This window comes from Odocoileus virginianus, chromosome 13, assembly GCF_023699985.2.
Source record: "Odocoileus virginianus isolate 20LAN1187 ecotype Illinois chromosome 13, Ovbor_1.2, whole genome shotgun sequence".
Classification (NCBI taxonomy): Eukaryota; Metazoa; Chordata; class Mammalia; order Artiodactyla; family Cervidae; genus Odocoileus; species Odocoileus virginianus.
In genome coordinates this window covers 19,670,077-19,687,876 of record NC_069686.1, presented here as the reverse complement: position 1 = coordinate 19,687,876, position 17,800 = coordinate 19,670,077, and the positions used below count along the sequence as shown (strand labels likewise).

The window sequence follows — 17,800 nt, the reverse complement described above, 5'->3', positions numbered from 1 at the left end:
GTTGTTTAAGGGACAAAATCAAATTAGGTTATTAAGAAGCAGGAAAAAAAAGGAATCAACAAAGTTGAGGTTTAAGTACAAATTTTTTCTTTTCTCCTCACTACTTTTAGTAACTTTATCAATTAGTGTAGAAAAAATTATCATAGGTATTAATCATAAAAATCTCTACTTTCTTAGACAATGGTGATACAAGGTTGAGATGTGACTTAGACTCATTTAGTTTTTGTGACACAATTCAAGACATGCTACCCTTGAATACAGGACCTTGGCATATTGAATATTTCAAGTTGAAGGAATTTGAGAAGTGGCATGTGCAGGAAGGACTTTCTGACCATCCCTATAAGCAGTTTATAAAATCCTCTTGTGAGAGATGCCCTCCCTATACCCAAAGGAAAGAAGCACCTTACTGCAAAAGACCAAGACAGTGGACACAGAGAGGACCTGAGTGAACAGGCCTTGCTAAATTTCCCCAGGTCACCACACTTACTCATACTCTTTGTCCCATCATGCCTTTCCAAGATTCTCTACTCTTCCACATGCTCAGGTTTAAGTGTTTCTTTGGACTTCATTTACTTATGAAGGCTCCCATGCATGTAAAACTTATATTAAAACATATTTATCTGCTTTTCTCTTGTCGTCTGTCCTTTGCCACAGGGGCCCCAGTTGAGAACTTAAAGGGTGGAGTAATGGTATTTTTCCTTTTGTACATTTACTTCTTTCCAGACACCTTCCCATCCATCTAGTGTTGTCTTTGAAAACCTCTTCCCTCCTCCTTCTCCCTCCTTCAAAGGACTGACCCTGATGGAGCTGCCTTCACTGTGGAGTTAGCATTCTGCATGAATGGAGTCCTTTCCCACATTTACTGAGGGTTTAGCACATAGCATTGTATTTCTGATTTCTATGTCATTTTCATGTATCTCTTTTCTGGTTTTATTTTTTTCAATTAAAAATTTTTTTTTTCATTTATTTTTATTAGTTGGAGGCTAATTACTTTACAATACTGTAGTGGTTTTTGTCATACATTGACGTGAATCAGCCATGGATTTACATGTATTCCCCATCCCGATCCCCCCTCCCACCTCCCTCTCTACCCGATCCCTCTGGGTCTTCCCAGTGCACCAGGCCTGAGCATTTGTCTCATGCATCCAACCTGGGCTGGCGATCTGTTTCACCATAGATAATATACACGTTTCAATGCTGTTCTCTCGAAACATCCCACCCTCGCCTTTTCCCAGAGTCCAAAAGTCTGTTCTGTACATCTGTGTCTCTTTTTCTGTTTTGCGTATAGGGTTATCATTACCATCTTTCTAAATTTCATATATATGTGTTAGTATGCTGTAATGTTCTTTATCTTTCTGGCTTACTTCACTCTGTGTAATGGGCTCCAGTTTCATCCATCTTATTAGAACTGATTCAAATGAATTCTTTTTAATGGCTGAGTAATATTCTGTGGTGTATATGTACCACAGCTTCCTTATCCATTCGTCTGCTGATGGGCATCTAGGTTGCTTCCATGTCCTGGCTATTATAAACAGTGCTGCGATGAACATTGGGGTGCATGTGTCTCTTTCAGATCTGGTTTCCTTGGTGTGTATGCCCAGAAGTGGGATTGCTGGGTCATATGGCAGTTCTATTTCCAGTTTTTTAAGAAATCTCCACACTGTTCTCCATAGCGGCTGTACTAGTTTGCATTCCCACCAACAGTGTAAGAGGGTTCCCTTTTCTCCACACCCTCTCCAGCATTTATTGCTTGTAGACTTTTGGATAGCAGCCATCCTGACTGGTGTGTAATGGTACCTCATTGTGGTTTTGATAAAGATATAGCTGCAGCTATTTAATTTTTTCAGATGATTCCTCTTTAACAGAATTACATGTATATTTTTAATAAATCTTGGTCTATGTCCTGTGTGTCAAGATAATTACCCAGAGATATCCACTGTCCAAACCAGGGCGCAGATGCCTGCAAGTGGCAGAGGGGACCTCAGGAGTAGCATTCTTGGTCTGATATTGATGGAGTTGAATAACTCAAAGTTCCCATTGACAGCATATTCTAGGAGGTGGTAACCCAGGGGTGCTTCACAACCTTCACAACTCTTCACAACTCTATAGGCCTTTGGGTTGTCACTTTCTCCTCTGCTCTACATTTGCTCACTGGTCACTTTGAGAAAATGAGGCAGTCAGCACCTGCTCTCTCTGCATTTGAAATATATATGCAGGATCCTAAATGTTCACTGACAAGAGGTGTCCACCACCTAAGAAACTTTTTAAAAGTTAGAAATCACATAATGGCATATGTAAACCATTTCAGCCTTCTTCTATCTTTATTTTTTCTATGGAAAAAATGAAAACAGCCTGAATATCCATCAGTGAATGATTAACTAAACTATTATATGCACATGTTGGGGAATACTATTTGAGTATGAAGTTGGTCTGGGATTGTCTTTAAGTCTTGTTACTGAATGGGAAATATAGGGACCAGGACACTTAATGACACTTTCATTTCTACAGTCCTCAACTATAAATATATTGTAAATAGTAATATAAATTTATATTTATTATATTATAATTTATAGTATAGCAAAACTATATTATAGCAAATATTTAAAAGTGAAAAAAAACCCAGAGAAAATACAAGCCGTACTGACACAGGGAGGAGACTGGGATTAGGGGTGGTAGTGAAGAGGTATTATACTCTTTGCTTTCTCTATCCCTGGGGAAATTTTTAATATTAAGATGGAATCATGTATTACAATTAAATATAAAAACTTTAAAATAATTCTGAACAGGGAAGGTATGACTTAGGACAAAAAGCAACCACTTTGGTTGGAGCTAGGTGGTGATCCTGAGGGGAGACATGGGCACAGACCTAACCATTCCCCTCATTAGTGAATCTAGCAGTAGGTGTCAGAGTGGCAGCTCTGTCTCTGTGGTTAATACTCAGAATAATTCATTGTTCTCAAATGTCTTGCTTTATTGCTTTTATTAGTAGGGAAATAGAATAGCTTTTTAGCACACTCCTGTGTTTAACTGTATATTAATGATTATTAACTCTTATACTTCAATCTTTGTATCTTCCTCCGCTTATTCTCTCTCTCCTTCCCTTTCCTTTAATAGCCTTTCCCCTCCTACCATCTGGTTGATATTCTGTGTAGGATCTGCCTCAAAATTGACAACTTCCAGGATGTCTTTCTTAATTAACTTAGTCTTATTGATAAATCCTTTACTCAGTATGTTCTTGATGAATGTGCTTTAATATTTGGCAACTTCATTTTACACCTTCTAGAGGTATTGCTTGCTAATTGTTTTTCTGTCATTTTTTGCATATATGTTCTCTTAATTCATCTTTTAAAGTAATGGACTCTTTATGAGACGAAATACAGGGAACAGTGAGGTGTGTGGACATGGGAGACAGAAACACCTATTTGAAACCTGATCCTTCCACTTTTGGAGAAGGCAGTGGCAACCCACTCCAGTACTCTTGCCTGGAAAATCCCATGGACAGAGAAATCTCCTGGTAGGCTGCAGTTTGTGGGGTCGCTAAGAGTTGGACACGACTGAGCAACTTCACTTTCACTTCTCACTTGCATGCATTGGAGAAGGCAATGGCAACCCACTCCAGTGTTCTTGCCTGGAGAATCCCAGGGACGGGAGCGCCTGATGGGCTGCTGTCTCTGGGATTGCACAGAGTCGGACACGACTGAAGCAACTTAACAGCAGCAGCAGCAGCAGCCTTCCACTTTTTACTTGGACATTTTTAAGAAAATTCCTTGTTTTAAGCTCCCTTTTCCCCACATGTGAACCTGGAATAAATCGTAATTTAAACTGCATTATAGACATTGTCTGATGTCAGATGATTTATTTACTAGCTTTAGTCAAATATGTTCAGGGTCCTGGGTACTACAAAGGTAGCCCAAATGATGAAAATGAGGTGTATACTATCAAATCCTAATCAAGTTACTACCTAAGGGGACTCCTTTGTTCCTCAAACTCTGCTTACTGTGAATTTGCTCACATCCAAAGGAACTGTTCCATATTTGACTAGTTTTTTGTTTTTTCCTGCTACTTTGATTTTTTTGTTTTTGCTACTTTGGGGATCAAGGTCATATTTTGTCCTGGCGTCATTTCTTGGGTTACTTACAGTATATCTGTGTTTATGTGCGTTCATTCCTGTAGTCAGTCATTTATTAAAAATTTGCTGAGTGCTGTTGTGCTAGGTACTAAAGGTACACATGAAGCGTGGGTAGGAGCCTGCTAGGTGGACAAATTGGGAAGAACATTCTCAGCTGAAGGTACAGCATGTGCAAAGGCCCCAAGGCATGAGAGAACAGGACTGGCTTCAGGAGTTCAGGTTCTGCACAGTTTAGTACTGCAGCGCTGGGTGAGATAGGTAGGTAGTTTGAGATGGGATTGAGTAGATAGGCAGGTGTGGCCATCTGTATATCATGCCAAAGGGTTGACATTTTATCATGCTGGCAACGTAGGCCTGCTATAGAATTTTGAAGAAAATAACAAGATCATATTTGTGTGTTATAAAGAAGTTCCAACTTCCAAGTACAAGATGGATTAGAGGGAGATGAATACAGAGGGAGAGAGGAAAATAAGGAGGCTATGGAGTAGGCTGATGGAGATGATAAGTGACTGAACTAGGCCATGAAAGAGGGAAAGGGGTGATGAGAAAGGAATTTAGGAAGCAGAATTGATAGATGTTGGTGCTTGATTGATGTATTAGTTTTCTATTGCTGTCATAACAAATTTGTTAGAAATCTGACATGGATCTCACTGCGCTAAAATCAGGGTGTCAGCAGGGCTGCATCCCTTTCTGGAGGCCCCAAGGGAGAATTGATTTCCTTGTTCATTTAGGTCATTAGCAGAATTCAGTTTCTTGTATTTGCAGAATTGAGATCCCCATTTATTTGCTGGGTAGCAGCTGAGTCCCATTCCCATTTTCCAGAGGCCACCTGCAGTCCAAGTCCACTTGACTTGTGGTTCTCTTTCCTCATCTTCAAGGCCAACAGTGGCAAGTAGAGTACCTTTCACATTTCAGTTCTTTCCTACTGCTTCTTTCTTTCTGCCTCTCTTTTATGCTTTAAAGGAGCTGAGATTAAATTAAGTTCATCCAGATAATCCAAGGTAATCTTCCATCTCCAGGTCCTTAACTGTAATCATCAGCAAAGTCCCTTTTACCATGGAAGGTAACATGCTCATAGGCACCAGGCACTAGAATGTGGACTTCTTTAATAAGGGGAGCCCTTATTCTGTTTTTTTACATTGGATGTGGTGTCAGTGGAGAGCATTGAACTCAAGTTTCTGACTTCAACTACCAGGTAGAATGCAGATTTAGAAGATGATGAGTTTGATTTTGAACATGCTGACTCTAAGGTGCCCCTAGGAAATAAAAATGGACATCTAGTAAATAGTTGAATGCACCAGTGAAAAGGTGGAGGAAAAACTGAGGCAGGAAATATAGATTAGAAAGCTGCTAACGTATAGTGAGCCCTCAGTGAATGTTTAGAATAGGAGGAGAAGAGAGCTGAGAACAGAATGCTGGGACCAATATATTGTAGTTGCACCAGAGGGAGAAGGACTCACAAAAGGAACTAAAGGAGAACCTACGTGGTCTCCCATCATGGGGTCTGGGATGTTTGTAGCCTATTTCTTTTCTCTTTACCTGGGCTGCTTCCCTAGTTTCCTGCCTGTTCCTAGGATCTGCTTCCCAAAACCAGTTTGTATATTGTGCTGTCCTGTCATCATGGATCTTTCAGCTTCAGATCCCACTACTAAACTGCCTGTTGTTTGCTTGTTTGTTGTTCTGTTTCTATTCAAGGTGAAAAATAAAAAATAAAAAAAAAAGGGGGGAAACCTTCTAAAGAGAATCAAATTGACCCAGCTTATCATTTTGAGTCATGCTTTGGCACAGGTCACTAGGTGAAATTTGGATTGGTTGGTCGAGATTGGATGCCCCGCTTCATACAGTCAGCTGCTTCTCTATTTCAGGAACTAAAATGAATTCAATCTGACTGTTCAGCAAATCATTTTGTTCCACAGAGGCTTTGGGGGAAGAAGGTTAACTCTATCTCCATCATATTTGCTAGATCTAGGATTATGATGTCAAAAATGGACATCACCTCTTGCTGCTAGCCTCATGTAGCTCTAATGCTGTCTGTATGCAGGGATTATTTTGTAGAAATTGAATTTGGAGTCCAAATCACAGGAATAAACTCCAGGCAGGAAAACCTCAAATCAAATATAGTCATTTTCCTTTACTGACTAATCTCTTTTCTACATTGCCTTGGTATGTTTATAAATATTATCCAAATGAGAACTTGGTATTCAGATTCATGGGCCTTTCAACCACTCAGCATTCAAACATCCTACAGGCTCTCAGCATCCATACACATACATGAGTGATGCCTGCTGACCTCAGCTGTGCTCTGACACTCTTATCACACTGAACATGAAGCATTTCTCCTTGTGGTGAGAGACCCTTTCGGGCAGGGTTACAGCTTTCATCTGTAGTGTTTAGAGGAGCCAAAAAGGCAGGACTATTATTATTTGGTGCTCTTTCTGCATATCAGGAGAAAGAAAATTTATATTGCCAATGCAAACAAAGTACTGTAAAGCCTTCAAATTCCTTTTAGTTTTCATTATGCTCAGATAGTAATTTACTGAACCTAAGTATGATGGATGGACTCCAGGAAAGGTGGGGCATCTACAAGGTCAAATGAGCTTTTCTAAAACTAAATTCCTGTGATGTCAAACTCAGAGAAAGTGTTTCCTTGTGTGGGGTTCATGTGAGGCCATCATAGGTTGGTGGTGGTGGTGGTTTAGTCGCTAAGTCAAGTCCAACTCTTGTGACCTCATGGACTGTAGCCTGCCAGGCTTTTCTGACCATGGGATTCTTCAGGCAAGAATACTGGAGTGGGTTGCTATTTCCTTCTCCAGGGGATCTTTCTGACCCAGGAATCGAACCTGGGTCTCCTGCATTGCAGACAGATTGTTTACCAACCAAGCTATGAGGGGTTGGTGGCAGCCTGGGCGAATGGTGTTTTCCTGCTGTTTTCCTCTGTGTCCTGCTGCAGAGGTTCAGGCCAACACATAAACAGTAACTCCTGCTCATAGTTCCTGCTGAGGGACAGACTGGAAATAGGAAGGGACAGTGTTCTTCACACCAGTATGGACACTTCCATCCATTTATCCAGTTGTCTCTTGCGAGGTCGCTCTCTAATTGTGGCAGAGGTTTGTCCCTCCACGCTCGACTGGCCAAGGTCAAGCCTACCAGGGTTTAATCAAGTGTGCCTACAAGTGACTTATTGGTCACAGTTAATGGCTTTGGAGGTGGATGAAGTCTGATAGACAGTAAATTGCTTGAGCAACTCTTCTCTATGGAACTGACCTCCCTGAGAGCAGAATAAGCAGGAAACCTGAGCAGAATTGGGGAAGTCTGAGCTGTGGAAAGGACTGTAGAGATGATCTAGAGTAAACTGCTCACTAAGAGTTGCTACCCTGAGTTGAACTGGAAGGACATGTGGACGTATAGTCTCCAAATAGCTAGAGTCAGTAAGAACAGTTCAGCCAAGCTGGTATTAAAGCAGAAGGTATGTGATGGTATTTTTATTATGTAAAGAAGTCCAGGGAAAGTTGAAGGCAAATATAGTTAAACAAATGAGGTAGAGGCAGTCTCCACAATAACTGAAGGGCAACTTTTCAATGGCTACTCTTTCTAGCCGGGTACACAGGTAATTTTCCTTTAGGTTTCTAAATCAGAAGATCTGAAGAATAATTACATTGTTATATAGAACAGGGAAATCATATAGTTTCTTTCATCATTCTTCCTTTCCCACCTTATCCTTCCCACCTACTCTCTCTCCAGACCTGAAAGAATCATATAGTCTAGCCTCAAAAGATTATTTGTGTTCTTTGAACCTACCAGACTTTTTACACTTCTGTAACTTGGTACATCTTGTTTCCTAAAACTGAGATAGCTTTCCTGTCCTCTCTCTTAAAAACTCCAACCAGTTTTCAAGGGTTAGCTGAAATTTGTTTTCTTTTTAAAGTCTTCAGACTCCCGAGATTGGATAAGTTGCCACTTTATTATGCTTCCACATATCTTTGTGCTTGTGATATACTTATAAAATTATGTTCTAACCATATAATGGAGTAATCCTCTGAAATATGATCAGCTCAATTAGAATTAATTACATAAAGCAGAGGCTTAAAGAAGATGGAAGTTTATTTCTCTGTCCTGTTAAGGAAGACTAGGCAGAAGCAATCTAGAGCTGGTATGGCAGCTTTAAAATGTCGTCATGAATCCAACATCCTGTCTATCTTCTTTGCCATGAAAGTGAAGTCGCTCAGTCATGTCTGACTCTTTGTGACCCCATGGACTGTAGCCCCCCAGTCTTCTCCGTCCATGGGATCTTCCAGGCAAGAATACTGGAGTGGGTTGCCATTTCCTTTCCCGGGGGATCTTCCTAACCCAGGGATTGAACTCGGGTCTCCTGCACTGCAGGCAGACTCTTTACCATCTGAGTCTCCAGGGAATCCCTCTTCTTTGCCATACTCAGTTCATAGCTCACATTTTCATTTCACATACAAAATAGCTGCTCATGGTGCATTCACAACACCCATGTTCCAAGAAGCGGAAAGGGGGAAGAAAAAAGATAGCATGTCTCTTCTTTTTTAAGAAAACTTTCTAGAAATATCATAGAACAATTTTAGTAGTATATAATTTGGCCAGAACTCAGTCACATGGCCATATCTAGCTGCACGAAACTCAGGAAAAATATATATGGCAGCATTGTATCAGAATAAAAATTGTATTAGAAGAGATGAGAAAAGGAAGGGTATTGAGAGGCAGCTTACTATCACATTATCAGATACATTTTTTATTTCTGATCATGCATGCTGCTCCCCCTTCCTTTGCTGATCGAAGCTGAGCAAGCTATGGCTTTAGGAAGCAGATAGAACCCGAGTGAAAACAAAGATATATAATGGGTTTAAGATTTATAGTCATAGTTCAGGTGTGCAGAATGTAACTTTCTTCATTTGCTGAACTTGACTTGCTCATAAGCCCCTATTTCCACTTACCACTAGAAAAAAATTCTTATCAATTAAAGGTAATGTCACTTCTGTTTTAAAATTGATTCTCTTCAGATAAATATTCAGCCAAATGCAGGGTTTTGACATTTTCCTTTTCCTGCCTTCTCACCAGGAAGTGTTCTGGTTACCAGAGTCTTTCTACAGTTCTCTAGTTCTCTTGGGACCTCCAGTACTTAGGTGAACACCTAACTCCAGTTACATTAGGTGTCTGTCCTCTTCACTACCCAGGAACTTCTCAGGGTCTGGAACCTTGTCTTAGCTGTTTTGCTTTCTCTGGTGCCTATTGTGAATGTTGACATATAGGAAAAAATTTTAAAATGTGACCAGTGAATTTATAAGTATACTTTAAATACATCATGTAATTAATTCAAATGGATCATGATAATCTGAAAATCCTGTAAAATTAAAAGTCTTCTCTCAAGCCCATAGCACTTGGCTTATAGCTTTCTTATGGCAGCAATAATATTCAGCTCTCAGAGTGGCTATGTGCTTGCCTCACCCTTCAATAGTGTCCACTCCCTGAGGAATGTTCCTGATCTGTGTAACCCTCAGAGGTCCTGCAGAAAGCTGTGGACATAGTAGGCCTTCAATCAATGGAAATGAGCCACTAAACAAATAGGGATTGGCATTTTATAATTTACCACTGATAAATGACTCCTACCCAGAAATAAATAAGCCTAGATTTTATCAGAGCTATTTAGAACAATATCAGTAAAGATAAGTTGATATTTTGCTTTTAACAAAACAATTTTTTTGAAAGAAAAAAATGTTTTTGTTTTTCAGAAATCCTCCACCTACTTTACTTCATCCGGAAAAATGGTGTGAAGAATTCAACCACTTTATTTCACAGTGAGTATTTCTTCCACGAAAAATTGTTTATCCAGCAAGGCCTTGGACAGTGATTGGAGAAATCCAAGCTGTGGAATTGATTTGGTGCTAGATGTTGTTATACCTTCTAGCACATCATGACACAGAATTTGTTCTGGTAAATGATAGATGGTGCCTCTGCAGATTTGAAAAATATGGAATTCCACTTGACTTTTGGTTATAATCAGTCCTCCTGATCATATGTGTCACATTTATCTGACTACTCTGTCCTGGGAAAAATATTGCCAAAGGGTCTTGTTTAACAAGAAAGGGGACTCCATATAAACATCTGACACCCACACTTGAGCCAGAGAGGAGACAGAAGGTGGTAGCCTTCAGTAGAGATTTTGCAGCTTGGAATTTAGGCTTTGCTTTAGGATCTGTGGTCTAGGAGCAGGGCTCCAGCTTCCAAGACGATTGAGGGGCAAAGTGAGATCTTGGGCCTGAGGCACCAAGGTGAGAAGCCCCAGCCAGGGCTCAGAGTGTGGAGAACAAGATGAAAATCCAATTGATGGGTAATGTACTTGGTGGGAACTGTGTTACCTGGAACTAGGCAGTATTGCATGGGACCAAGACAGGAGCAGAGCCAACAGTAGCGCCAATGGGGTGGGGACTGAGTGCTGTCCCCTGACAGAGAAACCACACTAGTCCTGAGTCTGGGGAAGGTGCTCAGTGTTGGAGGGGTCTATGTAAAGGGGCCTGGTGAACTGTGGGGGGCAGGAATCTAGCCAAGGCGATTATAAGCTATAGAGGTGCCCTCAGCATCTAGTGTATCAAAGAAGGGGTTCAAGGGTCATGGAAGGAGAAAAGACATGACCAAAATAGCTGATAAACAGGAAGAAGGAAAGAGTCAACACAAATTTCTCTAGCTTATGCCTATGTGCAGACTTAGCTTCCACAAAGACAGTGCAAGGAAGCAAACTGGGTCTCTTGATCGCCTTCCTTAAGCACAGTACAATCCCTTGTTCACAATTCCAAAACGCAAAGAGCTCTGAAAAATGGAAATTTTTTTTTTGTATTTGAGTCATTTAGCTGCAATCCCTGACCTTATGTGAACTGATTTGGTGGCAACACATGACCTAAACTGAAGTGAGGCTATTTATAGCCATTATTTGTCCTACTCAGTGTGAATAGTCATGTGAATTGCTGCAGATGTATTAATGTGTTTGATTACAGTGTGCTGCCCTTGATCCTGCTGGGGATGTTATATAACATACAGTAAATGCACTGATTTACTTTTCTAAAATTTGATAAAATTCTGAATTCTAAAACATATTTGGCCCCAAGGGTTTTGTATAAAGAGCTGTGAACCTGTATTTCATCTCCATTTCAAATACAGCATAATTCAAGGTCCCTGAAATTGTTTGTCCCGCCAATCTCTCCTAGCTTTTTGCTGACATCCTCAGAAGGGAGCAGGGGTAAAGAACTCCAAGAATTCCACAACTCTAAGGAAGGCTGTGTTGGAATGTGACCATGAAATTCAGGGCCGGGGACAGATGATATTTTCTTGTCCTTCTGGTCCCCACTCTGATGTTCTGCAGTGACTGCAGAATGCAAAAGCAGCTGCAAGTCAAGGCTGGTGATAGTGGGCAGTGTTGAGAGGAACAACAGATACAGCAGGAGGGATGATGCTCTCAGAGGAGCAGAGGAAGAGCCACTTCCTGATATTTGGAAGCCAAATGAAGAGGTGGAAGGCACTGGAGAGCTACAGACATCCTGGTGACTGGAAACACATTTCAGATGACCCCAGAGAAAGAAATCCAGCGGTTAGGCTTCCTGTGATTTTGATTTTCCTTTTCATTCCATTGCTTCACACAGATGCCCTTGACTGACCTTCTCGAAGCTGTTGACCAAGAAAACCACATCACATACTCACAAAAACACTTTCCTATACCAAACACTAAATGCCTCTAAAATGTGACTTACTCACCAAAGGTTTGGCTTCAAGAGTATGTTTGTGTTCTTAAAGTAAGCACAGTATTTCATGGATAGATGTGGGAATAAAGGTATGTAATTGATAATAGGGTTGTGGCTTTCAGGATTAAATATAGTATAGAAATCCCCTTCTACTATTGATTTTTCTTTATGGAAAATCCCATTATATTCCCATTTAAATCTGGTGAAGTCTTTCCCAACTCTGAAAATTCTATATGTGCTCATTCTGAGTTGCTTTAGTCTTAGAAAAATGTTGGTACTGGAATGGAGGACTCAATACAGAAAACAATGCCTTTAGTAGCATGCATCAGCTACAGAGCAAAAGCATCTTATTGAAATGGCAGAGGAGAGAGAGTCTGAAAAGGTTCCAATGAGCCAGTGAAGGTAAAGAGAAATTAAGTGATTGTGTGCTTTATTACTAATTTAAGATATGGAAAAATGTCATCAGTATTCTCTTTAATGATTTGTCCTTACTGGTTTCATTAATGAAAATATTATATGTTATAGGTGTTCATAGATTCTTTCCTGATCTCAGTCCCTCAATTCTATTTTCCCTGTAACGTCTGAGATTCTTTAACCATGAATTTTCCTTTTACAATTTTTTTTAGGAATATTACTATCAAGATTAGGAACTAACTATTGTATTTTATATCTTTAGGTAGAAAACTATTTACTATTCCAAAATATTACCCTTTGGTTATTAGGAACCAGCCTACCAAATGCGATTTTAATTTTCTATTTCATTCTATTTATTCAAATCTCTAATTAAATGTAAACAAAGATACTCACTGGGTTAGAAATGTCTATTTAAAGAGAGAGCCTTGGTTTTCTTTTATACTTACCTTACTGATCTTGGGAAGGAAAAGGGAAACTATGAAGGATTAAGACCTTCAGACCATAAACTTTTCATTATTGCTGAAACTGAGGTGGGAAGAATGTTATCTGGTAAATTTTTTTAGCCTGAATTATCCAGATAATGTCTTCAATTCCCATTGTGGGTGGAGCTATGGCTCCTTGATTTAAAGTAAACTAAACTAGTTCTTTCTAAAGAATAAATAGGACTAGAAATTTTTTTAAACAGTTTTAAAACCTTTAATACCTGGTTCTCATGTAACTGCTGAGCCATATCAGCATCAATTCAGTAATTTAAGTCTTTCTTGGTCCATGATGGCACCATTCACCAAAGGACCTCATGGCTTCTCATTGTTGCTTCAGGGATCTGAAGGAATTGGTCAGGCTGCAGCCCAGTGATCACAGCTATGTAGACAGGGGACTCTGTGTGTGTGTGTGTGTGTGTTGTGTGTGTGTGTGTGTGTGTGTGTGTGTGTGTGAGAGAGAGAGAGCGCAAGTGCAATAAGTGCAGGAGTGGGAGCAGAGGCAGGCTGTAAGTGCCAGGAAGTAGCTTACTGTTTTTAGATGTGTTTCCAGCATTCTTCTTAATCTGGAGACAGTAGAAGAGATTTTAAATTCTGACATCCTATTAGTAAACCTATTTTGAGGGTTAAAAAAAAAGAAAGGAAACATCATCTTGTTTGGTTTTGAACCTTTGGTCGTTAGTGATGATTGATTCATTTATGTATGTTAGTTAAGCATTTGTCAAAGCATGACTCCTGACAGCTTAGTTATAAATTAAACATGATACTCACATAAATTCTGCACTGCTTTTTATCCAGATGCTAGAACCCTGCCTGATGTTTTTTGTCACCTTTGTAATGTGTGGTTGGCTGTGTAGGGATTTCATTATCAGCCCTTTACTCTTTGGCTAAAGCTATTTGCATAACAAGGTTATCTGGTTGAAGTCCCAGACAGATTTCTATTTTGTCTGGAAGCTGCATTCAGAAGTAGCCTTTTGATAAGATGACAATAATTTTCCTTTACCAGGTTCTCTTTGGTTCTAAAGGACATCACTTCTCTTTTTAGTTCAAACCAATGTCAAGTCTTTGGACTAATCTACGAAAATTCTTTACCAACCTTTGGTCAAAAGGTATCTGTGAGCTGTGCTTTTTCATTTTGCCTCTGAAACTTTTGGGGTTTTATTAGGTATTAGATTCAGGACTTCTTCATCAATGGCTTTTGAGCTGATTAGTGAGACAATAAAGATGGATTTCTCTTAGTCAAGGGCAAATTCACCAAGAGTACTACGACTATTCAGCTTCAGACTCATTGATGATTTGAACCACATGATTGCCCACGCACACACCTCTTTCCAGGGCTGACCCCCTTGAGTAGCTAAACGTGCAGGTGTGTCTATTCCCCAGAGTGAGCATCGTGGTCATGCCTGCCATGTAGTCATGAAATGTTGAGGCAACCTTTTCTATCCCTGCAAATGACATTCAAATGGCTATAAGCAGTTGTACTGAATGTTAACAAGGTGTGATCATTCTGAACTACAAAACTACTAAAACAAATGGGCGTTTGCATAAATTTATTCCTTAAAAATTGAAACTCAGACCTGGAACATCTGCTTTTCTCTAGGCCTGAATGTTTGTAAAGGTAATCATTTTGGAATGGTTAATTTCTTGACATTGATTGTACTCCCTTCAAGGCAACAATTCTCAGCCCTTCACCATTCCCCGTTTTGCATTTCAAGGCAGCTTAATTCCACATGGCTTTATAGTATCAGTGAACAGCACTCTTGGAATGATAAATATCCTAACTCAGAGACTGATAAGTTTCCACAAATATTCTTGGCTTTTTAAGTCCTGATGGATTCTCAGGTGGCTATGCACAGGGTTAATACCGCCTGAGTAGAAGGATACAATAACCTTTATTTATATTACTTCACGAATTGGTAATTTTAATTAAAATGAGCAGTGGTATCTCTGGTGACAGACTCTTTCCATTTTAGATTTATTTAGCCAATGATTAGCATTATGGTTCCTTGAATTAATTAGCATCTCTTGAGCTATATGGAATTAGTGAATTAATAAAAACTGATGGAGAAGTTAAAAAAAATTCTAATTTAAAAAACTCCCCAATTCTCCTGTCCTCTCTAAACATATTGATCAATATATTTATAAATGCAACCCAACTTCTTTCTCATTTTGAAAAACTGAGATTTTTTTTCTCCCCTTCATGAGAAGAATAAAGCTGTGTGTTTCAAGGTTGTATCTCCCTGAAGAACATCTAATTTAGATTACCTAATAGATCATCTTAAAAACACCGAGGGCCTGATTCGATCTCACTTATACTCCACCTGTAAACTCAGCTGATAAAATCTGCTTTTCTCATGGTATAAACCTTAGTGTGGCTTGAAGTTTGAAACACAGTGTAGTATCTTCACATACCTGAAATATACTGTTGTCCTGGGAACTGTGGCAATGAGGAGTTCAGCCTAATCCAAAATAAGCAAATGGCATAGTAAAGTAGGTACCCCAGACTCTTGTCAGCATATTCCCAATAAATGTATTTAGAACTTGTAAGAGACCAAGTCTGTAGCATATGTCATAGATTTCATATTAGTGCTTGTGGCACATTATGTTGTGACTTTTATTTTAATTTTTTTAATTAATTTTTTTGGAGTATAGTTTCTTTGTAATGTTGTGCTAGTTTCTGCTGTACAGCAAAGTGATTCAGTTATATATATATATATGTATATATATCATAGATAGCTCTTACTCATGCCAGTGATTCAGTTTTTTTTTTAAGAAGTTGAATATTTTATTATTAAATTGCTTATTCTCCTGCAAGGCTGTTGCTTCACTGTATAAAAATAGCACCAGCAAACACAGTATATTGCAAAATTAAGACAGTAATATTCTTCACTGGACACTATACAACTAACAAACTTTCCTGCACTGGCAGTTATTTCTAGTGGGAAGATCATTTTGACCCAAATCCAAGGATAGCTGTAAGCAAGTTACAATGTCATATAAGGTATAAGATAACCATGTTATCCTTGAATTACATAATTTTTGTAGTTAGTTTTACCAGAGATAATTTCAGGAATTCTGAATATTATAACTGGAGCCTAGCCTAAAAATCACAGGATGCTGTGGAAAAGATACACAGTGTTTATCTGAAGGCATTAGAAAGTTAAGGGGTATTTTCTTCAGGAAACATTGTTACAAGTAGTTTCTTTTGCTAAAAGTTGCTTTTTAAATATCTATCCACCACTAATTTAAGACAACTATGCTAGATTAAGTTGTTTCAAAGTAGTTTATTTAGGGGTTCCATTTTCATTCCTCAATAGATTTTATGTATTTTTCATATGCTTTTTCACTCATTAGTTCATCTAGTTCTGAAGGGTTTGAATGTCATCTTGATCAGCCAACCATCTTCATAACAAGACTTGTTGACAAGTCCTGGATTTTCTGCTAGAGCTTTATTAATTTCCGTTACTTCTTCTGATAGAGGGGAATAGCGTTCACTAGCAGCTTTCACACTTTCCAAAGCACCAAACTCCTCTTGTTTGTTCAACTTTGTCCCAACTTCAGGCAGACTACAGTAAACATCTCCCAAAGCCCCCTATGCAAAATTGCTGATTCCCACTGTTCCAACACCGTTTTCTGTTGTTACCCATTCGTGTTTTTCCGTGAATTTCCGCACCGACAGCAGAGCAGGGCCGGTGCGCAGTGCCCGGAGGGCACCCGCCCGCAGTCCCCAGGGCCTCGGCGAGCAGGGCGCGCTGGGTGCCGATAGGGCGCGCCGGCTGCCGACCGCGCCCAAACGCGCCGCGCCGCTTGCAGCGCCGTGTGCGCACGGGTGCAGAGGGTCTCCGCGGGCTCCTAGAGCACCCCGGCGGCGGGAGCGGGGCGGTGATTCCGTTTTATGTGTATATGTATGTGAAAGACTGTGTGTACTGTTTCTTAGATTCTCTTCCCGTTTACGTCACCACAGAGCGCTGAGTAGAGGTCCCAGTGCTACACAGTATGTTCTCACCAATTGTCCATTTCACCTAAGGTAGTGCGCATATATCCATTTCAGTCTCTGAATTCATCCCACCCCTTAACCTTCTCTGTTGGTAACCGTAAGTTTCTTTTCTACATCTGTGACTCTATTTCTGCTCTGCGAATAAGTTCGTCTGTACTATTTTTCTAGATCAACATATAAGCAATACTATGCAATATTTGTCTTTCTGACTTCACTCTATATGACAATCTCTAGGTCCATACATGTTGCTGCAAATGGCATTATTTCGTTCCTTTTTATGGCTGAGTACGTATGTGTGTATGTGTGTGTATATACATACACACACACATATACACACTACATCTCTTTTATCCGTTCCCCTGCTGATGGATATTTAGGTTGTTTCCATGTCCTGGCTATTGTAAATAGTGCCACAGTGGACATCCAGGTACATACATCCTTTCAAATTATGGTTTTCTTCAGATATTGTCTAAGTGTGGGATTGCTGGATCATATGATAGCTCTATTTTTAGTTTCTTAAGGAACCTCCATACTGTTCTCCATAGTGATTATACTAATTTACATTCCCACCAACAGTGTAAGAGGATTCCCTTTTGTCCACGCTATCTCCAACATTTATTGTTTGTAGATTTTTTTTGTTAGATGACTTTTAGATAAGGTTAGTCTGAATGTACCATCTATACAATTTATTCAAAAAAAGAAAACATTCAAAACAAATGCTTGAGTTTCATAACATACATCAAAAAGAATCTGCAGTTGAAATAGACAAGTGATAGTCAGCAGTGAGCTGTGTGCTTGGGCTAGGGGTGGAAAGATGGTGGCATGACTCACGCATCTGTCCGTGTCCTGTCATTCTCAGCCCTTCCCCAAGTCCAGCTGGGCTCATCATCAAGAAGAGGCAGCCATGGGAGAGCAGTGTGCGCTATCCAGCAGTGTCACTTAATAGCTCTGTAACCCTGGGGAAAGTGTTTAACCTCTCTGATCCTTGGTATTCAGTTGTCAGATTGGGGCTGAGAATACCTGTCTC

General features: G+C 39.7%; 1 protein-coding gene and 1 pseudogene across 1 annotated transcript in view; one reads left to right on the top strand and one right to left on the bottom strand.

Moving 5' to 3' along the window:
- MYO3B (myosin IIIB) overlaps positions 1 to 17,800 on the top strand; it is a 408,982-nt gene that overhangs the window by 98,474 nt on the left and 292,708 nt on the right. The window contains exon 6 of the mRNA XM_070476366.1: positions 9,883 to 9,948. Within this exon, the coding sequence (XP_070332467.1) occupies positions 9,883 to 9,948 (66 nt within the window). The remainder of the gene's footprint in view (positions 1 to 9,882; positions 9,949 to 17,800) is intronic.
- LOC139038013 (glycine cleavage system H protein, mitochondrial pseudogene) lies at positions 16,041 to 17,608 on the bottom strand (annotated as a pseudogene).